General features: G+C 34.1%; 2 protein-coding genes and 1 long non-coding RNA gene across 4 annotated transcripts; all 3 read right to left on the bottom strand.

The window, feature by feature from the left end:
- Window positions 1-763: 763 nt before the first annotated feature.
- Window positions 764-3,786, bottom strand: LOC146950877 (putative serine/threonine-protein kinase PBL7). Its single transcript, XM_085746824.1, has 5 exons — window positions 3,519-3,786; window positions 2,848-3,098; window positions 2,551-2,740; window positions 1,785-2,176; window positions 764-1,276 (listed from the first exon to the last, which is right to left on the bottom strand). The coding sequence occupies exons 1-5, from the start codon at window positions 3,610-3,612 to the stop codon at window positions 965-967; spliced, it is 1,239 nt and encodes a 412-aa protein (XP_085602950.1). The 5' UTR covers window positions 3,613-3,786; the 3' UTR covers window positions 764-964.
- A 2,913-nt stretch (window positions 3,787-6,699) lies between these two features.
- Window positions 6,700-8,570, bottom strand: LOC146950876 (uncharacterized). Of its 2 annotated transcripts, XR_015027726.1 has the most exons (6): window positions 8,446-8,570; window positions 7,893-7,964; window positions 7,430-7,593; window positions 7,272-7,327; window positions 7,047-7,118; window positions 6,700-6,971 (listed from the first exon to the last, which is right to left on the bottom strand). It is a non-coding gene; the product is annotated as an uncharacterized LOC146950876 (long non-coding RNA). The 2 variants fall into 2 exon arrangements; XR_015027725.1 differs by lacking the exon at window positions 7,430-7,593 and having other exon boundaries at window positions 6,775-6,971.
- Window positions 8,571-19,536: 10,966 nt separating this feature from the next.
- LOC146950875 (uncharacterized) lies at window positions 19,537-21,511 on the bottom strand. The gene is made up of 2 exons (XM_085748686.1): window positions 21,041-21,511; window positions 19,537-20,520 (listed from the first exon to the last, which is right to left on the bottom strand). Exons 1-2 carry the CDS (start codon window positions 21,509-21,511, stop codon window positions 19,537-19,539), a joined length of 1,455 nt encoding a protein of 484 aa, XP_085604812.1.
- Window positions 21,512-23,265: the final 1,754 nt, after the last annotated feature.

The following is a 23,265-nucleotide window of genomic DNA, read 5'->3' as shown; positions in this document are numbered from 1 at the left end:
CTGCATTCAAGGACTAAAGTGACGACTCATTTCCGATTCAGGGACTAAAGTGACTAATTCCCCTTTATTATTACAGGATTAATCAAATAACTTCACTCCACTTCAGGACTTGATCCCTTCAAGGCTTTAACCAACCTCAACCCTTTTTTCCTACTTCTGGTTTTTCCTACTTTTGGCCACGTTGATTTATCATACTTTAAGCCTACTTTATAATATAAACCACGAAATTTCTATAATAATATACAAATAATACAATAAAGCATATCACATCTAAAAACAAATCATACACTACAGGAACAATAATCATTCCTTTTTAAAGTTGATTCAGTTCAAATCAATCTATCTTATCTATAGAATTCAACCAGTACAAGGAATTTGTGATTTCTCAAGCCTTCTCTAATCACACCCCCCACCCACCCATGTAAAATCCCCCACCCCCAATACACACTCTCACTCTTCCCTCTCGGCCCTTCCACAATATTGAACTTCATGGTATATATACAGCAGAGGTTTTGCAGCAGAAGTGAAGTTGACAGCTCAGTGTTGTTGTTTGCGGATCATGGAAAATAACAATTTGTTCAAATTATGCTACACTACAACACCACAATAATCACTATTTGACAATACTGTGACAGCTCACAACATCCATTCATTTAAAGTTAGGATGGAGTCTATATTTGTTTTGATGGCTAATGAACTTCAGTTAATAGTATCATCAAGATCAAAAAGTAATTTCTTGTAGCTGAAGCTAAACACTACCAGATTAGGCAAAATAAAGACTCCTAATTAGAATCCTTAATGAAAAATAGTAATCTCACATGTACAAAGAGGATGAGGGAACTACAAGGAAGAAATTTTCTTTGTGAAATACTTAAGATTTTAAGAGGAACCTGTTATCTCCTATAAAGCAAAATTTGATAACTAGGCAAATTACAAGTCTGTTTCAAACACTACTCCACTTAATCTAATCTCCCAATCTGTCTGTCTCAGAGTCCTTGCTAGTAACACGTCTATGACGTTCAGTCCTACTTCTTGGAGAAGATGAACCTTTTCTCGAGCCTTGTATATGATGAATTTGCGGATCATATTTTTGTGAAGCAAGGTAATTTAGAGCTGTGACCACATCGGCTATAACCGGCCGCATATTAGGCTGCTCTTGAACACACATGGCAGCAATAGCAAGAGCTTGGTACAAACCCCTCACTGGATATTGACCTTCAAGCAATGGATCTATCATTTCAGAGAATCTTCTTCGGTCTCTGAATAATGGCCTTGCCTGCAGCCAAATATACATGAATACCATAAGAATTAGCATAAAAAATATCAGTTTTTTCAAACAACATAACATTGTGACAATGAAAACCAGACAAACAGTAACAATTTTCATTGTGTGTGAAGTGATACTCGGCAACTAGAAAAGGATTGGCAACACAAATGCAATAGCAGCCCTAAATATTCTATCTTGACTTTAAACCTTCGCAAATACTTTAAAAACTTGTTGCAGGGAACGGTATAATCAAAGCCTCCAATTTTAATATGATCAGACTCTTCAACTAATTTGAGTTTCCTTAAATATTACCAGTGAAAGTTTTGCATATATACGCCTCGCAAAGTAATGAGCTAGCTTAAAAAAAACTCTAGCTTAACAACTTTTAGTACTTTTTACAACATGCAAGAAAATTTAACTAAAAATTTATGACAATATCAACAATCCTAGTGAAGAACAAGTATAAATAACAGACATGATTTCCCGCAACAGAATTAGGTAAAAGATAATAACATACCCATGCAACTAGATTTTGTTCTTTAGCAGGTTTTCTATGATCGATGGCCTTTCTGCCTGTAATGAGCTCCAAAAGAGCAACTCCAAAGCTATAAATGTCAGACTTGAACGTCAATTGACCTGTCATTGCGTAATCTGGAGCACAGTAGCCATATGTTCCCATAACTCTTGTCGAAACATGGGTCTTATCGCCAATTGGACCTACTTTTGCCAGGCCAAAATCAGACAACTTGGAATGATAATCCCCACCTAACAAAATGTTGGAGCATTTGAGGTCGCGGTATATAACAGGAGGCTTCATTTTATCATGCAAATACTCCAAACCCCTGGCTGCACCAGCAGCTATTTTCATTCTTGTGTTCCAATCCAGTGGTTTTTGTCCGGGCGAAAGATCTGAAAAAATGATGTAGAGGAAAAAGTTAAGCTTCAAAAACAAAGAATACTTCTGCCAATTCATTCTCTGCATGTTTGGATTCACAATGACTTTGGCACAAACACGGTATGTCGTCGTGATTTTAGCAACAGTTACATTTTGGAGCTTAAACAAAATCACAATGCCATATCTAAAATCACTGCCAATCAAAACATTGCCAATTCATTCTCTGCATGTTTGGATTCACAACGACTTTGGCACAATCACAGTATGTCAATGTGATTTTAGCAAAAGTTACATTTTGGTGTTTAAACAAAATCACAATGCAACATCTAAAATCACTAATATGAAGAAAATTGAGAAATTAGGAATTTAGGACAACAATATAGCATACCATGCAGATGGTTCTCCAATGATCCCAATGGCATGTACTCATAAACCAATAGTCTTTGCTCGCCTTCCGCACAAAACCCTAATAACTTGACAAGATTTGGGTGGTCCGCTAAACTTAGTGTTATCACTTCAACAACAAATTCCCTGATTCCTTGAACCCCGTTACGATCAAGTTGCTTTATTGCAACAACCTACACCAACAATAAAAAACTTCAATCGAAAAACCTCAAAATGTACAAATTAACATAAAACCAGTTACAAAGAACATGAATGTGTGGCATTGGAATTTGTAACAAACCTGATTAATTTTCTCGAGGTAACCCTTATAAACCTTGCCAAACCCTCCTTCACCAACAAAGCAATCTTCCCTAAAATTCTGTGTTGCAGCTGCAAGCTCAGCAAAAGTAAATGTCTGTGCAACTTTTCCATCCGGTGAAACCCCGTCGTTTAAATTCAAATTCTTCACGTCCAAGGAAAGTTGATCATGTTTAGAATCATCTTCCTTTTTATCTTTCAACTCACTCAAATTCAAATCAACTTTGACCTTATCTACAAAACAAACAACACGTGAGAGATAGAAATCAAACAAAATGGCACATATTTCAATCAATCCAAGAAGACAACAAAATAAAACCGCAAAATCATCAGAATGACAAACCCCACTTTGACTTATTGATCAAATCATTTCAAACATGCAAACAGCCAATAGAATTAGAAAAACCCAGAAAAGGAATATAATAAATAAATAATCAAAATTTCCATCCATATTCAAGACTCATACAGACCCACATCAAGAATTTCATTTTTTTTCCAAAACCCAAATGTAAAGAAACAATCTTTGATCAATCTAACACAGACCCACACCAAAAAATTCATTTTTTTTCAAAGGGTAAAGATTTTTTCAGGAAAAAATGCATGAGAAAATATTAATCAATGAAGATCCATTAGTAAAAGAAGAAGAAAATTTACCAGCTGAAGTGGTATTACTGTGGTCCTCTCTACGGCTAGAATGATTACTTTCGATCTTTCCTCGTGATTTGGCTTTGAAACGAAAACAACTCATTTTTTTTTCTTTGATGTTTGAAACCTAGAGAGTCGCAGAAACAGAGACCCCCCAAAAGAACAAAAACAGTGTCACACAGAAGAGAGAGAGAGAGAGAGAGAGAGAGAGAGAGAGAGAGAATTGAAATAGAAATAGAAAGAGAAAGAGAAAGACAGAAGTTCTATGGTGTGTTGTGACAGTTTTGGTTTCTTGATTGCTTTAATAATAATAATATTCTGGGAATGTACAAGGTGTAATGTAATGTAAAATCCTCTAAATGTTTTGAGTTTAACCAATGAGAATAAGCCACGTTGGTTAAGTGAGGGTATTTTTGTAATTTAAGTGAAAAGTGATTTTGGGTTAGGACGTGTTTGGGGGAGTTTGGTTTTTACTGAAAACGAAAAGTGATTATTACATCTTCTTTTTCTCCTCGGTAAAAAACAAACACTGATATGGTGACGTGGCGAGTTGGTGGTGCTAATCAGAGCTGTTTCGCAAAACAGATCTTTGTCTTTGGAACCATGCATTGGTGACGCACCAATCAAAACCACGCGTCCTCTTCACCGTTAGATTTTGAAAAACGTTAAGAAAAATATAATTAAATAAACAAATGTGCAAAATGGGAATGTCAACGTCTAGAAGAAAGGAAATCAAACCAATTTTATATTCCTGTCATATTTTTTAATTGTCGTTTTTTTTGGGTTATGTTAACTTGTGCTGAAGCGCACAAGTTAAGGAACTTAAAATGGAAATTCAAAGTAATTTTTATATTGAAAATACAATTTTTAAAACTTTTAATGCATTGAATGCACAATTTTTAAGAATTTTTTTACTACATTTAGCCTTTTAACTTATGTCCCAAGGGCACAAGTTAACATTTCCCTTTTTTTTTAAAGAAAATTGTTTCTATTTAAAGTTTGATAAGTTTTTTGAGAAGTGCTAGCAACACTCTCTTTTGAGCACTCTCTCTAGCTCTCACTCTTTTATTGGATGAAATCAATGTAGAACCTACACTTGGGAAATGGAACCCACATAAAGTGATGGGACATATATTGATTTCACCCAATAAAAAAGTGAGTGCTAGACAGAGTGCTCAAAAGAGAGTGTTGCTAACATTTCTCAAGTTTTTTATATGTCTTATAAGCACAACTCACATAGTTGTTAGGACAATATTATGCATGTGTTGAGGTTCGAACTTTAAAAACTTCACTTCTCAATATTTAAGATGTGTGAACTTCTGTGAAGCTCGGATACGAGATACGATACGGATATGATACTACGCCGATACGGAAAAATTTCAAAAATCAAAATACGATACGGCTGGGATACGTTAATAAAAAAACTTATATGATTAAATGTACAATATAATTATAACCATTTTTTTAATATGGCAAATATATTAACAAACAAAAGAAACAAGTCATAAGCTCGTAGCACATCAACATAAATATAAATAATATTGACGATTAAGAGAGTGATGATTAGTCAATTACATAAACAATATATCCCAAAAAGAGCACAATCACTGCTAGTATATTATATCAAAAGGAACATTGTTACTGTTATACTATATCTATCCATAAAAGAATCACTATATCCAAAAAAAACACATCAGTACTCAAGAGTTAAGTTATTTTAGTTAACATTAATTGGGAAATATCAGGGCAGTTATCAGTGCAGGATAATTATCGGATACTCTCCTGATACGTATCGGGAAGTATCGGATAATTATTTTTTAAAAAAATAAAATTTTATCTTTGGATACTTTTCTGATACGTATCGGAAAGTATTGAGCAGGTAACAGTGCAGGATACGCAGGGGATACGATACGTCATCCATTTTGAAGTATCGGGGCTTCACAGGTGAACTTCAACTAAGGCCACTTGATAAAAAAAATAAGTTTTGATCTTTATAAATTTATCCATTTTTTTTAGACCTTCTATAAATTTTCAATTTTTAAATGTTTTTTGTCTCTATTTTTAAGTCAACTTGAATGTGTCATTCATATTTTTAATGAATTATTTACAAAGTTGTTTAAAATATTATAAAATTTCTCTAAAAAAGTTAAAAAAAATATGAATTAAATTAGAATTTTTAAGAATTAAAAACTTTAAATTTTATATTAAATTTATCTCTTGTTAAAAAAATTAAACTTTTGCAACATAGATTTTCATAATCTACTAGCCTTGGATGTAAACAAATAATTTAAAAACACTACCAAAAAAAAAACAAATAATTTAAATAGTGAAAGATAAACGTGAGTTTACTGAAAATATAAATCAAAGTCGTGAAAGAAAAACATTTGAAGATCAAAACCTATTGTAAAAATTAGGCTAAATTAAACAAAGGTAACTAAAATACTACTCATGTAGTTTAGTTAAGTATGCAGTATCATTCATTCAATCAATCAATAACATGTCATATTTTCATATTAATTTATTTTAAAATAAATAAAAATGTCAAATAAATAAATTTTACTTTTTTTTAGAAAAAAATAAAATTTATTGGAGAATGTTAACCAGTGCTCCGGGGCATTGGTTAAGCAGCTAAAAGAGATACTCCCTCCGGTCACTATTATAAGCCAATTTTGATTTTTTAGGTTCATTCAATAAATGATGTATGTGGTCTACAATGTAGACCACATACATCATTTATTGAATGAACCAAAAAAGTCAAAATTTGCTTATAATAGTGACCGAAGGGAGTAAGATTTTATTTATTTCCAAGACAACTTTTCTACTTTTGTATTCCTTAACCAGTGGCCCGGAGCACCGGTTGACAAGACCCAAATTTATTCACACAGATATAGATAGACATGGCAACGGGGCGGGGCGGGGGCGGGTTTTGACACACCCGTCCCCGGCCCCGTTTCACACTACCCAGCCCCGCCCCCGCCCCCAGACCCGGCGGGGATAGAATCTTTACCCCCAGACCTGCCCCCAACGGGGACGGGTGTCCCAGACCCGCCCCCACCCCCACCCGTGAAAAGTGTAAAAAAAAAAAAATATTTTTTTCAATAAGCCTATTTTCAATTTTTAGTGGCAAACCAAACATGTTTCATTGGCAAAAAAGCCTATAAAATCATTACAAAAACTTCTAACAAGATAATTAAAACTAAAGCTTCTAACAAGCTTAGAACATCAATTCTATCTAAATATTATTACAACTCATATCCAATCCAAATTCAAAACCAACAAAACCTCTCATAAAATCTAGTTCTTTCTAAATATTATTACAACTCGAAATCAATAGAACAATAAAGGATTCCAAATCATCAAAAGTCACAACAACAAAAGTTCCAATTGAACAAGTTAACTAAAGATCATCATCTTCAAGACGGGAGATTGCAACCGAACTAACGTCACTTATCGTCGGTTCACCTATGTTGAAAAATAAAAGTTAGAATATAAACATTTAACTTCACAAATTTAATACAAACTTTAAAGAGAATATACCTTCATCATCATCAGACTCCAATTCGATGAGTAAAATAGCATTTTCATTTCCCACATTAGAATTAAAATTACCTATCAATAAAACACAATTAAACAATGGCAATCTTTAAAATAAATAAAATTAGTAACTAATTCAAATACATTCATAGCAGCAGAAGCAGGTTTCCTTATCTCAAAGGGAGTACAATAGGAACTAAAATTGGGTGATTGCAAATTAAATTGCACCTGAGGGTGAGGCGTCCAGGTTCCACAATTTTCTCCCATTCAACCAAAACAATCACCTACATAATTTAAAAACATATATACATTAAAAAAAAATGGAAGTAAAGTTATAAACATATTTCAATGAAAGAACAAGAAATTAACAAATGCAATATATATACCTTACGAAAAACTGATTCAAACACCAAGAGCTATCTCTTACTATTGGTTTCTCTTACACCAACAATGATTAAAACAAACTAAAACCACCGGATTAACCCAAAAAGAGCAAAGGAAAACTAAACAATTACGTTACAGGTTTAAGTAATTGACGGAAATATTCAGCCTGCAAAACATTAGAAAACACCATAACTACTTTCCAACCCTTCAAATATAGAACAGCCCAAATGTCCCAAACACAACAAATAGATTCACAGAAATCTTAACACTCAGAAACCAGTTGAAACAGATCTTGAAATGAAAAAGTGTGAAATAATTGGCTTATAATTTCACTGAAAAAGTGTGAAATAGCATGGATCTGTCCAACCTAGTTGCTAGTTGACATGTTTATTTCCATATTTAGAAAATTAAACTATGTTTGGCTGCAACTTCACAGTAAAAAGATTTAGGAACTAAAAATCTCACCTCAGGATAGCAGTTTTGGCGCACAATCGTCTGCTTGTATACATTCACATAAACTTCATACGACACTGTTGCCTGGATTCAGAACAAAACATTTCAGTTACATAGGTATCAAATAGATAAAAAGGCACATTTACAAGAGCTTATTTATAGCTTATTTACACAAGATCTATTACACAAGATGATATAAAGATTTAGGAAATAACATGGATCTTCCGGCACCCATATATGTATGTGCACTTAACAGTAAAAAGATTGAACAAAATCAATTAAAAGCCTAATAACATGTGTTTTTATTAACTTAATCTCATATATTCAAACAAATTCATATCAAATAACGGAAAAATTATTCACACAAAAAAGTCAACATAGAAAATCACTACAGATATCAAATCTAAAAGAAAAGGAATGAAATAAATACAGAAACAGTTCAGATCTGAAGGAAATCGAAGTGGAAAAAGTGTGAAGAAAAAAACAAGTACCGATCTGAATATGAACAGAGAAAATAAGTAAGAAAACGATAACAGAGATGAAAAATTGAAGGAAGAAATGGAACCTGAAAGAGAGAGCAAGAGAAAGAGAGAGAGGCGGCAAGTGAAGAGTACAGTACAGCGGCAGAAATGGAGGAGGAAAATAAGGGTTTCTTTCTTTCTTCTCTTTATATACCCCTTCTAATTTAAGGAAAATAAGGGTAATAAGGTAAATTTGCATGTACGGGTACGGGGCGGGGGCGGGGCGGGTGTGACTATCCCCCGTCCCCGTCCCCGCCCCCGCATTTCGCCTACGGGTTTTCCCCGGACCCGGACCCAGACCCAGTTAATTCGGCTTTTCCCCGTTAAAAATCGGGCGCGGGGGCGGGGGACCCGGCGGGTCCGGGTTGATTTGCCATGTCTAGATATAGATTCCTAACAAAATGAAAGAAATAGATTAGTTTAGATAGAGACAAAATCGATGACGTATTATTGTACGGGACCTGTTATTACACACGCGGTTCTTTGTATTATGATTCGCTTATTTGAACGGTGATCTACGCGTTCCAGGTTGGAGATCGTAACAGTGATGACCATTATGAAAAGGAACGTTACGGGTGAGCTTGCAACACTGAATCATTACTCCAATTTTTTGTTAAATTTAAAATAGCGCGTGTGTGGGTGAGATTGTGATTATTAGAAAATTAAATGGTTAGGTGAAAATTTGGGGAGTTAGATATCGTGAATTCGTGTCAGCACTGTTTGCCATTTTTGACTGGGAAACGTAATTCATAAATGCAAAATTTACTATGGATATTGACTTTTTCCCATCTTCAAAAATCAATACGGTACTATACTGTTTTTTGTTTTCCTTCTAACAATGAACTGTAATCTCAAGTATACATTTTGGATTCATTATCTTTATTATACACTACATAGGACTCCCTCCGTTTCAAAATATAAACTTTTTAGGTTCATTCATTTAATGATGTATGTGGTTCATAATATGGACCATATACATCTTTAAATGAATGAACCTAAAAAGTGAATTTTGCTTATATTTTGAAACGGAGGGAGTACATCATTTAATAAATGAATTTAAAATGTTAATTTTTAGTTACAAACAACAACAATAAAATTACTTATTTCGTGTTTTATTATAGTGTAACTACACTATCATTTTCTTAGAGCATCTACAATGGTGAGGTCTTCACCATTTAAGACCTGGTACCTAATAGGTACCCCCATTGTGGAAAAAAAAAGTGAGGGTCTTAAAAGATGCAAGGTCTAAATTAAGACCTCATTCTTAAATGGGCCCACATCACTTTTTAATTAAAATAATAATTAAAAAGTGTATTAAAATAGATAGTGTATTAAATAAATAATATTGGTGGGACCCAATTAGACCTTTTGTTAGAGGATCTCCATTGGAGTGGTTGAGTACCTATTAGGTACTATTATTAAAAAATTATTAAAAAGTGATGTGTCAATGTGGGACCCATTTAAGACCTCAAAGATGAGAGTCTCCATTGTGGATGCTCTTAGATAATCTTGAATTATACTTCCTTCCCAAATGTAGAAAAATTATGTTTTATTTTTTTTTTGACAAATGTTTTATTCTCTATGGTATGTCTGAATTACTCTCTATTTTTCTGAATTAAATATGTATTACACTTAACATATTTTCTAAGTGATGTATTACATTTAACATGTTTGAATCAAAAGGTTGATCTTCTCACTTCTTCACTCAAAAATGTCAAGTGTCATTCGTATTGGTAGTTAAATCGTGTTATGTGTTGTTTGATTTTGATTACCTCACTTGAAAGGTTGAATTCATTGATGTGTTTAAAGGTTGTTTTTTAAGTTTTCTTCTGTTGTTGGGTTTGCTTAGTTTTGTGATGTAGCATATTTTGACTCTTTGTCTCTCCGATATTCCTTGTGTTAGAAGGACATTTTTTGTTCGTTTAATATATTTTCTTAGCCTTTTAAAAAAAATCATGTTTTAAAATAAAAAAAGTATTTTTAATAACAGTTAACTTTAAGTCATTAGTTTTAGTGGAAAATTTTTCAAGCCACACTGTTTAAGAAATATATTTTTTGTCACGTAGTTTAGTGGTCAGAATTTATCCATTAAGATGAATAAGTGAAAAATACGAAGTTCGAAAATCAACTTTTGCATATTACAACATCCTTATCAATATCAACCAAGTTATGCTTATGGGGACTATTTTTTTAATTTTTATGTAACTCAAAATATCAATGATAATTAACTTTAAATATTTTACTATTAACTTTATGATTTTATAATAAAAATATAATTTTAAAGAAAATGCTAACACCCTTATGGCATTGTTTAAGTATTCAAAAATAATAACTTTTATATTGAAAATTGTGTAGTTATGACTTTTATATGTGTTTGACTTGTATTTTAAGATAAAATTTCTTTATGTGGGTTCCTTAAACAATGTCCTTATGGCACTTGTTAGCAAGACCTTAATATATTATCTTTTAATCAGGGTACATAAGTAGAATGTAATAAAAATGTGCGGTATTTGGGTAGTTATTTGTTAGTTTCGGACAAGAGCATTTCATGTACTCACCATCTTTTAATCAGATCATTCAATATGAATCATAAGAAATTTTTCTTCGTATCAAGCTCTCAAGCCTACTTCTCCAAGTTCATAATCAACTCTTTGATCATGTGGTTACTAAGTTATATTCTCTCCATTTTTTGTCTACAAGTTCCCTCCACATAGATAATTCTATGTAGGTCACTGTTAAACATTAAATATAGACATTTCTCATAGTGAGATTCTAACCAGTCTGTTTTTATTTTATTTCATTTGTTTTTTAAATGCTCAAGCAATTAGTATTGTTTCATTTCATTACATATTGCTAGTCCAAATATATACTTTTATTTTATTTTTTGGAAATAAAGAGTATTCTTTTTTAAATATATTCTTTTTCAAGCAATGGGTATTCTTTTTTAGGGTACCCATTGTCATCCCAACACAATGTTAATAATTTGTGTTACTATTCTATCTCTTGAGAGAAGTTTTCTAAAATTGAAATTATGACAGATTTTTCTATCAAATATACAGTTTTTTTTGTATTTATTTTTTTTCCTTTTTATTTCTATCAAAAACAACTGTTATATAATGTCGATTACTTATCATTGAACATGCAAACAAAAAATACAAGGAGAATATACTATAAAACATTTGAATAGAACGTTATTTTAGTTTGAAACGTGACATCCAAAATCTCTAAAACGACTATTTGAACAAGAGTCACTAAGTACGTCTTCAAATTACAGATGATAAGGAGGAGACAAAAAAATAATATAGGAATGTTATTTAATAATGCACGCTTGTTATTTAATTGAAAGTCAATAAGCCATTCTAAAACAAAAGTCAATAAAATCGAGTAAATAATTTGGGGCGGGGAGAATGAGACATTGGGAAGAGGGTGACGGTGGTTGATTTTGATGTATGAATCATGCGATCCACGCTAAGACATATCAAGTGACTTAAGAACCTTCCTTTAAAAAATGACATAAGAACCCATAATAACTACGGTTAAGGCATATCTTCGTACTAATTTGGATTGATATTGATGAGAGTATATTCGTAAGTAAAACATGGAGTGAATATCCAATTTGTCCCACAAAATTGTAGGGCATGACATGTAGCTTTCAAAATTTGCAAGAGGCAAATAAACCTCTTGCTCCCTTCTGTCCTTGTTATAAGAAACAATTGAGTTTATTGTGTAAGTGATGTATCTAGTATATATTTATAACAAAATACATTAATTATTCAATGAACCTAAAAAATCAATTGTTTCTTATAATAAGGATCAGAGTGAGTAATAATTTGTTGGAAGTCGGACAATCCAGCTCTACTATTATTTGGTTTGTTAACAGTGATGATGTGGACATTAACTTCTTACATGGCAATGCAATCGACATCACTTCGTTAACGCTGTATAATATAATCTACTATTCTAAATTCTCAAGCGCGGCGTCGTCGTCGCATAACTATATTGTTTTGGTGACATCTAAAGCGAAAGTTCAATTAAGTCTCTAACATGTGGAACATAAAAGATAGTCCATCAAATTTAATCATTTATCAAGATTTTTTTAAAATAAAAATGAGTATATCTTAACAATTTCACACACAATTTTGTTCCTATCGCTTTTATGTATGATAATGTGTCTTTCTAATGATATTTTAATGGTGAAATTTTGGAAGTTACAAAAAAAATCTAACTAGTTCTACCAAATTAAAAAGGTAACGCAAAGGATAAAGATTAAAGATGTATAAGTTAGAGTTTCTCCTATGATCAATGACTTCGTATATGTGATACTGGTTTGTTTTCACTTTTGGTGAATAACTATGTAAATGAGGATTTCTTTGATTACACAAATACCCCACGTTAGAACACATACAACAATATCTCTCTTTGATATAAGACAAAAAAATGGACGCTAACAGATTTTAGCGTCAGTCTAGCATCAAAACCCTTCATAAACCCATAATAAGTTTGATAATGAGTACATAGTCAACCTTTTCTCTTTGTATTTGCAGGGTATATCCGATTTTTCTAAGTTTACTTGGAATAATAACTTCTGCTTCTATTGTACCGTATCACCAGATCTATGAAAATAAAAGTTTATCACTTTTTCTTTAAGGGTTTGACTTTCCATTTTATTTTTTGTTAGAGGGATTAAGATACTGCAATGATTAATATAAACATATATAGGGGTCATACTACTTACCTACAAGTAGAAGGAAGTTTGTGATGAAGCTTAGGATCGGCACTAAGCATAAAGTAGGTGATATTGTAGCATGGTGTTGTCTTCAAGTAGGTGAGTACGTCTTAATAACTTTCCCACTATGCATGCTTCTACGAAACTTGGTGCCCACCGCACGCAGCTTTGATTATTTCCAATCCAAAAAGCCAAAAACAAATCTATGTTGCCTACCATCCAGCACTAGCAAAAAACGCCAAAACTCAATTAAGTGTTTAAATAACAACTATTATATTTGGATACATCATATTTCTTACACGAGGAATGCTAAGGACAATCTCTCTCACACTCTCTTTCAAACACTCCCTTAATTATTGGTCCACATCATCAATTTTTTAAAACCAATTACTTGGTAACCGGTTATGCTGGTTTCTATTCAATTTCACTCACCATTTTTTTTTTTCAAATTAAAAAGAAAAGAAGATACATCTCGCATGAGTAATGACCTTTCTTTTTGCCCAGATCTGATTTATGAGAACAGCCAAAATCAACCCTCCTGCCCAAACACAACTACACATCTCAACAATCCAAAGACATACAACATCCTTACAAATTAAAAATGGCTCTTTTTGTCTATTAAAAAAATCAGGTTCTTTGATTTTCTGAAAATGATTACTTGTCTCCTTATGTTTATATCACCTGCAAAATCTCTTTCTTAATGTTCATATCATCTGCAAAATATCCAACATCCATCCAGAAGAAATTTGCTTGAATTTGACACAGACATTATACCAATTTTTTGAAGATTCATGTGCCTTCATCGCATCTACAGTGTAGAGGATTGAATCACTTGTTTATTGCTTGCCACCATTTTTATGAGTTTGACGAAGAAGGTTGTCTTGCCACTAATCTTGTAGTTGACGTGTAACCAAAAAAAAAAATCTTGTAGTTGACGATAACAAATTGGGACTTTGGAAAAACATGAAGTGTGGTAATGAAAAGTCAAGAAAATAGCCTTTTTTGTTTTTATTGTTTGTTTTAAAATTAAAATAAATGAAACCAACCCAATCGGTTGCCTGTTGCAAAGCGTTTTAATAACAAAGACTTGGGCCAATAGTGGAGCGAGTATCTAAGGGCGTCTGTTTGAGCGACTGCGCCTAGCAGTCCTCTTCTTACACTCATTCAACACAATCTTATACTACCGCTCGAATAAGAGGTAAAGGAAACTCAGAAAATTTGAATTTGAATCTAATTCTGAATATACAGTCATGCGAGCTTAGCTCAGTTGATAAGGACAATGCATAATATATGCAAGGTCTGAGGTTCGAACCCCAGACACCACCAAAAAAAAAACTCTGAATATACAACAATTTTTTTTTTATAAAAACAAAACGATATTCATTCATTTAAATTGATAGAATACATCAGATACAATAACATGATCAACATCGCTAAAAACGCATGTGTGAATATATGAACAAACTCACAACACTCAAGTTAACATACAATGACAGAATGCTACGAATAATATGATAAAATCTAAATCACCAGAATACACATGATTCCAGATGTGCAACATTGACGTCCAAATCATTGATTGAATATATTATTGACTGAAGCTGATTTTTCAATATGAACCAAACGAACAATGTAACAAGACATGAAATTAAACAGCGCTGCACAAGACGACAAACAACACAACGCCGCACTAAGACGACGAAATCACGAAAAAAACACAAGAAAAAACTTGTTTAGCATCTGTTTGTTTTATTTATAAAACGAGCATCTATTTCTCCAAATAAATGAGATTAAGAGATTGACCGATGACATATTAGAAAAAATATGGTGGACATCAATTTTATTATATTAGTATAACCAAAATGGTGTTTGTACCCAAAAAATATTGCGTTTCATCTTGGCCCTCTCAACTTGTACTTCTTTACTGGGCCTCTAGAAAAAATATTGCCCAGTAAACAAGTAATAAATATATGGCGCGTGATTTATATTTTAGTACTATTGCAGCAGCTTAGTGGTACAAATGCAAGCTTGCATCTTGCATTGTTTGGGTCTTGGGTTCAACACTCATTAGATCAGTCATATATGTTTTTTTCCTTCCTTTTTTCCTTCTTTTCCTTTTTGTTTCTTTAATTAATATTTTTAGTATGATAGGGCTTTGATTATTTTTTTTTGGTACAAGAGAGGGCTTTGATTTATTTTGGGTCTTGGGTTCAACACTCATCAGATCAGTCATCACCCATATGTTTTTTTTCCTTCCTTTTTTCCTTCTTTTCCTTTTTGTTTCTTTAATTAATATTTTTGTATGAGAGGGCTTTGATTTTTTTTTTTTGGTACAAGAGAGGGCTTTGATTTATTAAGGGCCTTTTTTTACATGAGAACCGAGCCTCCAATTACACAGGAACGGCCCTGTTTATTATTATCATTAATTGATCGGTAAATATTTCTTTATTGGCAAATGGGGTTATGAGAAGCTTCTTCATCAATGGAATGGAAACCCTATATATGTTTTCAACGATGTTTGTTTCTTTGCAAGTTTTAACATTTATTTTTCTGCCACAATCTTAAATTGGCCTCGTGTTGCTTAATGTTGATTTATTTTTTACTTTAGTTATTCGTACTTTGATATGCATTTGAGAATGTTGTGCAGTTGGCTCCATTTATTTGTTTTCTTTGGTTATCATTAGCTTGGCCACAATCTCTTCTATGAATGACGTAGATCCTATGGATTGGATCATAAGGCATTGTTTGGAGGGGAGGGGAGGAGGACTTTTGGGGGTGTGATATATAGGGGGAGAAATTGAGAAATCTTTCACATTGTTGAAAGAGTATTTTCCCACAGAATTCATATAAGAAAATTGCTTGTTGGCACGACACCAATACAAGCACGAAAACGCACGACACCAATATAACCCTTGGATGAAGAATGTGCAACATTGCTTTTATTCTCTCCCCATGTATTGTATGCTATCCGTTGATTTCAACGTCGTGTGTTGTCGTGGGTTACTGAGTCGTGCTAGCTAGCATTGCTCTTCATATAAACCCGCATCCAATACAGTTTTGAGTTATCCCAAATTATGAGAATTTTGTATTACAAAGAAAAATGAACCCCCAACGTCATCCCCTTTCAAATTCTTATTTCTTCCATTTGCTTCTTCCGTTTTTCCAGAGGACTCCTCTCCCTTCCACTTCAAACTCGTAAACAAAGCCTAAGGACCCATGACCTAGACCTTAATCAAATATTGGGAGTCCTTTTAGTTTTTTTTTTTTAATTCTTCATAATTATAGTCTTCGAGTTGTATGGGTTAAGTATCCTTTGTACTCTTATTTCTAAACTCTTCTCTACTGTTTCACAACAAAAACAAACTTAGCCAGGCAAGACAATTCAACAATCGTTTTGCACATGTTTGAAATGTAGGATTGGGTGCGTTTGTATTTTATATATTAATTGCCATATATTTTATGAATGTATCAATGTTAGTATTTTTATGTATTTGGAGCCATATATTTTATGAATGTATCATATTTATAAAGTTCTCCTTTCATCGTATAAATTTTATAGGGCAAGTAACTTAAGGTGCTTATGACTTGATTCATGCGATAGAATATCAAATGAAGGGTGGTGTGAAGTTGCAAAGAAGTTTTCCCGGTTAGAGGAGATTTACATTTCAGAATGTTTAGAATCTAATATATCTCTTGAAGTTATTGGCCAAAGTTGTCCTTTGTTGAAATCACTAACATTCGATGGGATGTCGTTTGGAGGACGCACAACGTGTGATGATGAGGCATTTATTATTGCAAAAACAATGCATGGGATACTCCATCTTGTTCTTCATTGAGACCCTCTCAGTGATGTTGGGTTGCTTGCTATTCTTGATGGATGTCCTTGTCTTGAGTCTCTTGACATTTTAGGATGTTATAATTTGGATTTCGATGGAAGCTTGTGGAAATGGTTGCATACTCAGATCAAAGATTTACATATTAGGGAGAAAATTATTCATGAACCTTTCGATTTGAATCGTGATCTCGAGGATGAAGATTTGTTGGCTTATCATGGAGTTTATAATAAGTTTCGTGATCACGAGGATGATGATTTTGATGCTTTATTTGGAAGTCTAAGTCTTAAAATAATGAGTAAATTGTTGGTATTATTATTTCTATTATCATCGTCCTTTTTTTATATGTCTGGAAATTTGAGATGTTACTATCCTTGAAGAAACTCGAATGTTCCGGTTGTTTTAAAGGATTTTTTGGATGTATGCAGGCATGTTTGGCTTGCCTTCTTTTTTGGTCAATGATTTATTGACATGCTTGATTAATCTTGTAGTTTCTTTTTCTTTTTCATTTACTGAATGATTCTGAGAGTGGTGTTTTATTTACCAAAGTTTCCATAAATGAAACCAAGTATATTTTGCTCACACTATTGCAGTGTGTTTGGTCTATATTTTCCTCTACAAATCAAAACCAATTATTGGATGTTCTAGATAATTTCATCAAGTTCTTGCATGGGATCTCAGGTTTCCATTGGATCATTTTAAGTAGAAAAGTGCAGAGATGGATATGATTTGCCAATTGGAAATATTCTGTGTTTTTTACAGCAAAGATTAACATTCATAAATTTGAAGAAAGGTCATGCAGGAATGGAATTATGGACATTTCTCACCCAACATCTGGAGATACAAGCCAAACCAGCTATGGTGTATAGGAGGACTATTTCAGTATGTAATGTCTTCTTTGAAAAATGGGAAAAACTATAGTATGTTGCTGGTGACTTGTGCAAGTTTAGGAGTTTCTTGTACTGTTGAGTTGTCATTTTAGAGGTTGAAAATGCATTGGTCAAACAAATCCCACAATGAATTCCAATTTGGCTGAAATCAGTAACTTGCAAAGATGTTTAAACTATAGAGCAGGTATCTTATCTTTGTTCCAATTCACTATTTGTATTGTTAAAAAATAGTTAAAATACCTGAATTCGCCAAAGTTTAGCTTCAATAAATTTATTTAGCACCAATAAATTTACCAGCATAGCGACTGCCATTTAGAAATAAGAATATGATACGAAAATGATCTCATAAAATGTTTATCTTTAAAATAAAACTAGATATTTGACCCGTGCTCCGCACAGGTTTATTGTAAAGGGATTGACATACGAATAAAGATATAGCCAACAGTATAGTAATGAAATTGGTGCGATGCATTTTTTAGTATTAAATAAGTGTACAAAAAAAAAGGCAAGAGGATAGGAATGAAATTGGTGCGATGCATTTTTTTTGATGGAATTTGTTAGGTTAAATTACTGCTAACCTAATACAGCAAATGAGCGGGAAAATATTAGGTTAAATTGCTGCATACCTAACAAAATTAATAAATAAGGATTAATAAATAAGGATAAATAAGGATGATGCAAATTTAGAGCCAAAATTTTCGGATTGAGTCGTTGCAAACCTAATAAGGGATTAGTAGAGGGAAAAAATTAGGTTAAGTTGTTGCAGACTTAACAAAACTAATAAATAAGGATAAATAAGGATATGCAAATTTAGAGCCAAAATTTTAGGATTGAGTCGTTGCAAACCTAATAAGGGATTAGTGGAGGGAAAAATTAGGTTAATTTGCTGTAGACTTAATAAAATTAATAAATAAGGATAAATAAGGATGATGCAAAATTAGAGCCAAAATTTTAGGATTGAGTTGTTGCAAACCTAATAAGGGATTAATGGAGGGAAAAAATTAGGTTAAGTTGCTGCAGACTTAACAAAATTAACTAGACTTTTGATCCGTGCGTCGCACGGGTTTGCTCGACTATAATAGAGACCAATAAATAATTTTTAACCCCTAAGATCATTGATATAGTAGAAAATATTTTCTTTTAAAAAAAAGACAAGCGGATAGGAATGAAATTGGTGTGCAATGTATTTTTTTAGATGGAATTTGTTAGGTTAAATAATTGCAAACCTAATAAATCAAATGAGCGGGAAAAAATTAGGTTATTTTTAATTGTATCATAATAATAATGTATTTAGTCATTTCTCACTATATTTCTACACATATTTTAGGAATAAATGATAGTTTGTTTTTTTGAATAAAGGCACAAAATTATATTAAGAAGGAGAAATGGCTCAATCTTTTTGGATATGAGTAAATATAGGGGGAGGGAAATTACAAGACCAGATTTTATTGGGTTCCACTTCAGCCCACTTAGCAGTGGCATGGGCTGTCCAATTTCCGGTTCTCCTGACCCAACTAATAGAAACCCCTAGACTCTGATTTATCTTCTCTAAACAATTTTGACCAATAAGACCCCAATACTCACGAGGAAATCTCCTAAGATTTATCATATCCACTAAGCTCTTTGCATCAGTTTCAATCACCACATTGCTCCATCCTTCTTCCTTAATCCAGTCAAGAGCAAGTTTCACTCACAATGCTTCAGCGATACACGCTTCGTTTGTAGCAGAAATGGTTCTGATTGCCACCACGACGGGCCGTCAACAGCTCCGCCGAAGCACAAACCCCAAACCCCAACGGCCATCACCAATAAGTTGAGCATCCACATTGAGCTTAAGGTCGGATTCGTCGGAGGCTTCCAGCTATTGTCCTGATGGTTTACGCCAGGTTCAGATCTACAAAGATGACGATGCAGTTGGGCGTTTTGAGCTTGATAATCGAAGAGAGTTTGTAACGATCTGGATATCACTTCGGGGACAGGTACCTCTTTGTTTTGAAAGATAAGGTTGTTTCTGGCTGACCATATGCCACAGCTGATTGCTGAGATGGTTTCCATGGACGGAGTGTTTTCCTTACGCAGGTTGTCGGAGAGCCAATCCCGAAAATCAACGTTGTTAAGGTTATTGAAATTTAAGTTGAGAGGGGATGCAAACCAAACACGCTTTGCCCATTCACATTGCATGAAGGTGTGTGTGATGGATTCAAGCTTACTGTTGCATCTGGGACATAAAGGGTCGCTCCTTATTCCTTTCTTTACCAGGTTAGTTTTAACCGGCAAGCCATTATTTAGGATACGCCAAATCAAAATTTGGTACTTTGGGGGTATGTTTTGCCCCAAGATTTTGTTCCAGGCTGAATCACAAGTAGTTGACGAACTGCTGGGGATATTCATGGCATGTTCCTCCCAGTTTTTGATAGCGTGATAGCCAGTTCTAACTGAGTAGTTTCCATTTGCTGAGTAATTCCAAACCAACTCATCTTCTTTGCTTGTGTCAGTGATGGGGATCTGGGTTATGTGTTGGATATCGAAAGGGAGAAAGAGATTCTGGAGTATAGAAGTTTTCCAGCTAGAGTTTGTACATTCAATAAGCTTACTGACTTTATGTATGTCACAGTTAGAGGGTATGGTGCTGATAACTCTGTAACCGTTTTGGTTGGGTAGCCAATTATCCTGCCAAATGTTGATAGATTCACCATTTCCCACTGCCCAATAACTTCCTTTTTTGATAACTCAGTTGACCTGTAGGATGCTGCGCCAAGAGTAGTTAATGCCTTGTTTGGGTTTGGCCTTCCAAAGGGAGGTTTGAGGAAAGTATTTAGCCTTCAAAGTTCTGGCCATAAGGGATTGAGGTTGAGTTTGAATTCTCCAATTCTGCTTGGCTAGAAGAGCTATGTTAAAAGCTCTAAGATCCCTGAATCCCATTCCTCCATCTTTTTTTGTTTTGCAAAGCTGAGACCAGCATGTCCAATGGATTTTTTTTAGTGTCAGAGGTGCTCCCCCACCAAAAATTGCATATGAGACTTTCCAATTTGTGACAGAATTTTTTTGGTAATAAGAAACCACTCATAATGTAGGTGGGGATGGCCTGGGCCACAACTTTTATCAGGGTGCCCCTACCAGCAAAAGACAAATGTTTTTCCTTCCAACCCTTTAATTTCTTGAGAATTCTCTCCTGAATGAAATCAAAGACCTGTCTTTTTGATCTGCCTATGTGAGTGGGCATACCAAGGTACTTAGAAAAATTGTCCACTTCCCTCATATTGAGAATTTGGAGAATGTTGCTCTTAGCATTTGTAGGCACCTTTTTGCTGAAAATAATCTCAGATTTATTATAGTTAACTTTTTGACCAGAAGTTGATTCATATAAGGAGATGATATCTTTTATAGTTTGGGCTTCAGTAGTGTTGGCTCTATAGAAGATTAGGCTATCATCAGCAAAGAATAGGTGTGATATCATAATGGCCTCTTTTGCAATTTTTATACCCTGAAACTTATTACTTGCTTGAGCTTGAGTCAGAAGGCAAGACAAAACATCAGCACAAATCAGGAATAGATAGTGGGACAGGGGATCCCCTTGTCTTAGACCACGTTGAGGTGTGAAATCCTTTGTAGGTTGGCCATTAATGAGAATAGAGAAGGAGACAGTAGTTACACACTTCATGATGGTTTGAACAATATTATTTGGGAAACCCACAGCTCTAATAGTAGCTTGTAAGAACCCCTATTCCACTCTATCATAGGCTTTTGCCATATCTGTCTTCATACCAATAAACCCAGAAGTGCTAGAGGTTTGGTGGAAGTAGTGAAATAGCTCATAGGCAATAATAGTGTTGTCAGAGATCAGTCTTCCAGGTAAGAAAACACTCTGGTTGGGGCTGATAATCTCAGACAGGATAGGCTTGATTCTATTGGAAATAGCTTTGGTAACAATTTTAAGGGTGACATTACATAGAGAGATGGGTCTGAAATCACTAGGGAGCTGAGGGTTTTTTTATCTTTGGGATGAGACAGATGTTGGTTTTGTTGAAAGGGCTAGGATCACCTTGGTTATTAAGGATGTTAAGGGACATCTTGGTAATTTCAGGGCCCACAATATTCCAGTGGGAATGATAGAATAAAGCTGGCAGGCCATCAGGGCCAGGGGCAGCCAGCCCCTTCATTCCAGCTATAGCAGCAAAAATCTCCTCATCAGAGAAAGGGGTTTCCAAAGTATCAATCATAGTTTGGGTCAGTTTGTTGCACACCACAGCAGTAGTTGTATCTAGGTTGGATATGGTTTGGCTAGTAAAAATTCCCTTAAAATAGTCCAAAAAGCAGTCTTCAATTTTGTCCCTGTCAGTGAAGGTGTTGCCAGTCTGGTTGGATATGGCTTCAATTCTGTTTTTCCTGCGCCTCTGGTTGGCTTTCTGATGGAAAAAGCTAGTATTTTTGTCTCCCTGGTTGAGCCATAAGGCTCTAGAAAGCTGGTTCCACCATAGCTCCTCTTTGGCCAGCAGATCATCAAGTTCCTTCTCTTTATTTTTGATAATGTCCATGTTGCCAGGCACATTAGCATGAGTGTTAAGAGTCTGGAGGGCACTTTGGATCTCTTTCACTTTAGTTGGAATATGTCCAAAAGTCTGATTGCCCCAGGTATGAAGAGCTTGTAGAGTTTCCTGTAGTTTGTCAGTGGTATGATCTGAGCTCTTGTGCCAAATGTTCTGGACAATTTCACTATGTTGGGCATCTGTGAGCCATAGTTGCTCAAACTTTTTTTTGTTTTTTGAACTTATTCCTGTAAGTAAAAACAGAGGAGAACTCAAGTAGGATAGGGCAATGATCAGATTTATATTTAAGAAGATGTTTATTATTAAAATTAGGAAATTTCTAGGTCCAGCCACTAGTGGCTAAAAATCTGTCCAGTCTAGACTTGATATATGTAGCAGGGTCATGATTATTGGCCCAAGTGAAAGGATCCCCAGTGTAGCCTAAATCCTGAAGGTCACACACATAGAGGGTGTCCTTGAAGCATCCAGCTAAATTATCATCTATAAGGTTACCACCCCTCTTCTCACTATTACAAAGGTTAATATTGAAATCACCAAAAATGAGTCAGTCAGGAATATTGTTAATAATAGTGATTAGAAATAAGGGAACAAGTAAGGAACTTGTTGTGATGTTGGGGATAACCATAGATACCAGTGGCTCTCCAGGGATTAGGATTCTGCACATGATTATCATACACATAAAAATCTATATAGTTGAAATCATGACCTTTTATTTCAATATTAACAGTTTCATTGTTCCATAACAAGCCTAGGCCACCAGCCTTGCCACCACCAGCAGTGATGCAATCTACAAAAAAATGAGAGTTGAGATTACCAATATTACACAAGTTTGAGGTTTTGGAACTAAGTTTCTTTGTCTCCATAATGA

Source organism: Medicago sativa, chromosome 2 (assembly GCF_051527215.1).
Source record: "Medicago sativa cultivar Bolivia chromosome 2, Bolivia_mono, whole genome shotgun sequence".
NCBI classification, from domain to species: Eukaryota; Viridiplantae; Streptophyta; class Magnoliopsida; order Fabales; family Fabaceae; genus Medicago; species Medicago sativa.
Note: the sequence above shows the minus strand (reverse complement) of the source record. Positions and strands in the feature narration are given on the sequence as shown.